The following is a 2,709-nucleotide window of genomic DNA, read 5'->3' as shown; positions in this document are numbered from 1 at the left end:
AATTGTGACATCACAAGACACAAAAGGCTATTATGGAACAACCTCAGAGTACATAAATGAAAGTATTGTCCTAACCACAAAATGGCTGACACTGTGTGCTCCACGATGATGACATAAGTGGCCATTCAGAGCTCAAGCTTCATCTGTCCCTTTCTTCCAGCAGTAAAAGTGCCAATCACCAGCATCCTGATTATCGGCGTCTCATCTGAAGCAGCAGTCAAGCCCCAATTCCTTTACAACATCAACTTCTTCAAAAAAAAATAATAAAACACCCAAGAAAGAATCATAATTTCTTTTTACCAGCTTCCAACTGAATATCCTCTAGTGCCCAAACATGCCTATTCTTCCCTTTTGTAATAAGAAGTAAGTGTAGCTGTGTTTCTGGTATCTTCTGTTGGGAGGGCATTCATAATTGAAATGAAATGATTTTTTGGAGCAGGAGAATTAACTCAGCAGTCACTTGCTGTTCTGGCAGAGAATCCAGGTTCAGTTTCCAAGACACACATTGTTAGAATGACATACACATGTAACTCAGATCTAGAGAGTCCTCTTTAATTTTTCTTGTAAGCCCAGGTACTTGTGGTACATACACAAGGAGCCAGGTGAAACACATATATGTGGTACACACACACAAACACACACAGTATACAAACACTCATTTTTAATCTTTAAAAAAATATATTTATTTTGGCATGAATAGGGAATCAAATCTGAACTTTGCAGGTGCTCAGAAAGAATTCCACAACTAAGCTGAATCCTGGGTGTCTAACCACTTCTTACCTTTTGTCTACAATGTGGATTTTATTGTCCCAAGAGAAATAAGAAATCCTTTCTAACCAAAAAGAATTCTAAATTTCACACAGAATAAATAAAATGGCTTTTTGGAAATTAATTATGTATATAATTTTTTTACACTTATTGGTAGATAGAAATTCATGGTAAGCACTTTCCTTATAGCCCCTTTCATGTCCCTGTTCCTCAGGCTGTAGATGAAAGGGTTCAGCATGGGGGTCACCACTGTGTACATCATGGAAGCTGCCATGTCCCTCCCAGGTGAGTGAGAAGATGAGGGGTTGAAATACAGGGATATGATGGTGCCATAGAAGAGGCAGACCACAGCCAGGTGTGAGCCACAGGTGGAGAAGGCTTTCCATCCTCCCCTAGTGGAAGAGACTCTCAGGACAGCACAGGTGATGTGGATGTAGGAGATGAGGATGCAGACAAATGGAGTGACTATGATCAAAGTTCCCTCTGTAAGAAGCATCAGATCATTGAGATGTGTGTCTGAGCAGGAGAGTTTCAGGAGGGGTGTCACATCACAGAAGAAATGAGGGATGATATTGTCCCTACAAAAGGAAAGTTGGGCCATGAGCAATGTATGCAACAGAGCATTTAAGTTGGCTACCACCCATGACCCAACAACAAGAATAGCACAGAGTTGATGGGTCATCTTTGTTGTGTAGTGTAAAGGGTGGCATATGGCCACAAATCGGTCATAGGCCATCACAGCCAGCATAAAATTGTCCATATCAGCAAGCAATGCAAGAAAATACATCTGTGTGAGACACCCAGAGAAGGAAATGGTCTGAATCCTGAGTATGTGGTTAGCCATTACTTTAGGAACAGTGGTGGAGGAGAAGCAGACATCCACAAAGGACAGGTTGCTGAGGAAGAAGTACATAGGGGTGTGCAGATGGGAGTCTATACTGATGGCCAGGATGATGAGCAGGTTTCCCAGGACAGTAGCCAGGTACATGATGAGGAAGAGCAGGAAGAGGAGCTGCTGCTTTTCAGGCTGCCTGGAGAGTCCCAGGAGGAGAAACTCAGAAATACTGGACTGATTGAGGCTGCTCATGAGTGTGAGCCCAGCTACAGAAAGGAGAAGCAGAGGTCAGAAGGCCATTCAGGTTTAGATGCTACAACCAGGTTCACATTATTCCTTCATTAGAGTTTCTGAATAGAGATCCACTCCTGTTTCCCATATAGTGAATTAACAAATCCCAGTTTAAGTTGTATTGGTTCCCCGGAGCCAACTGTTTAGTTTTTCTTTGGACATAGTATAAAGGCATTAATTCAGATATACCACTCTTACCTGTATCTCGTAACATTTTCTGTCTTTCTCTCTCTCCTTAGAAGCTTAAAGGAAAAGAGAACCAGGCAGTTATTGTATTGACCTCAAGCTTCAAATGATGGACATAGGGCTCCTGCTGCTGCCCCCTCTGTAGGAGAGAATGAGCAGCACTTGTTGCAGAAGAACATTGGCATCTCTACTACCCTAAAAATACCTGGGTTGGCCAGTTCTATGGCTTTTATGTTTGAGTTTCTGGGCAACAGCATTCTTCATTCTCAGGACTGGAAAACATCTTGGGAAGATAGAGAGAGGGTCTGAGAAGGTTAAGAGTGCATGTGCATGATCAATGTCCAAGCCCTCTGTGTCAGAAGGAGGTCTGGGAGAATTAGTTATTTACTGCAGCATGAAGTCCCACTGGGGATAGACTCCCTGAGTTTCTCATTAAAGACCAGCAGAAAGTAGTTCTGTAAGCCAGCTCTTGGTCCCTCTTGACCAAAGAGGATAGAACATACCTTCTAAGATCCCAGTCAGAACCTGGAGATGATGCAATCTGTGTGCAGTCAAGTCCCAGAGAGAATTCCCTGGGATGGATCTAAGTCTGCAGGTTTGAAGAATCAGTCCCCATTCTTCTTCCTCTC

At 42.8% G+C, this 2,709-nt stretch overlaps 1 protein-coding gene across 1 annotated transcript; it reads right to left on the bottom strand.

The window, feature by feature from the left end:
• Positions 1 to 892: 892 nt before the first annotated feature.
• On the bottom strand, positions 893 to 1,855 carry LOC308440295 (olfactory receptor 1f45-like; the record flags this gene model as incomplete). The annotated part of the gene is made up of 1 exon (XM_080942311.1): positions 893 to 1,855. The coding sequence occupies one exon, from the start codon at positions 1,853 to 1,855 to the stop codon at positions 893 to 895; it is 963 nt and encodes a 320-aa protein (XP_080798437.1).
• Positions 1,856 to 2,709: the final 854 nt, after the last annotated feature.

The sequence above is a fragment of the Micromys minutus genome, assembly GCF_963924665.1.
Source record: "Micromys minutus genome assembly, chromosome: 31".
NCBI lineage: Eukaryota > Metazoa > Chordata > Mammalia > Rodentia > Muridae > Micromys > Micromys minutus.
The sequence above is the reverse complement of the archived record's forward strand: the minus strand, read 5'-3'. Positions and strand labels throughout refer to the sequence as shown.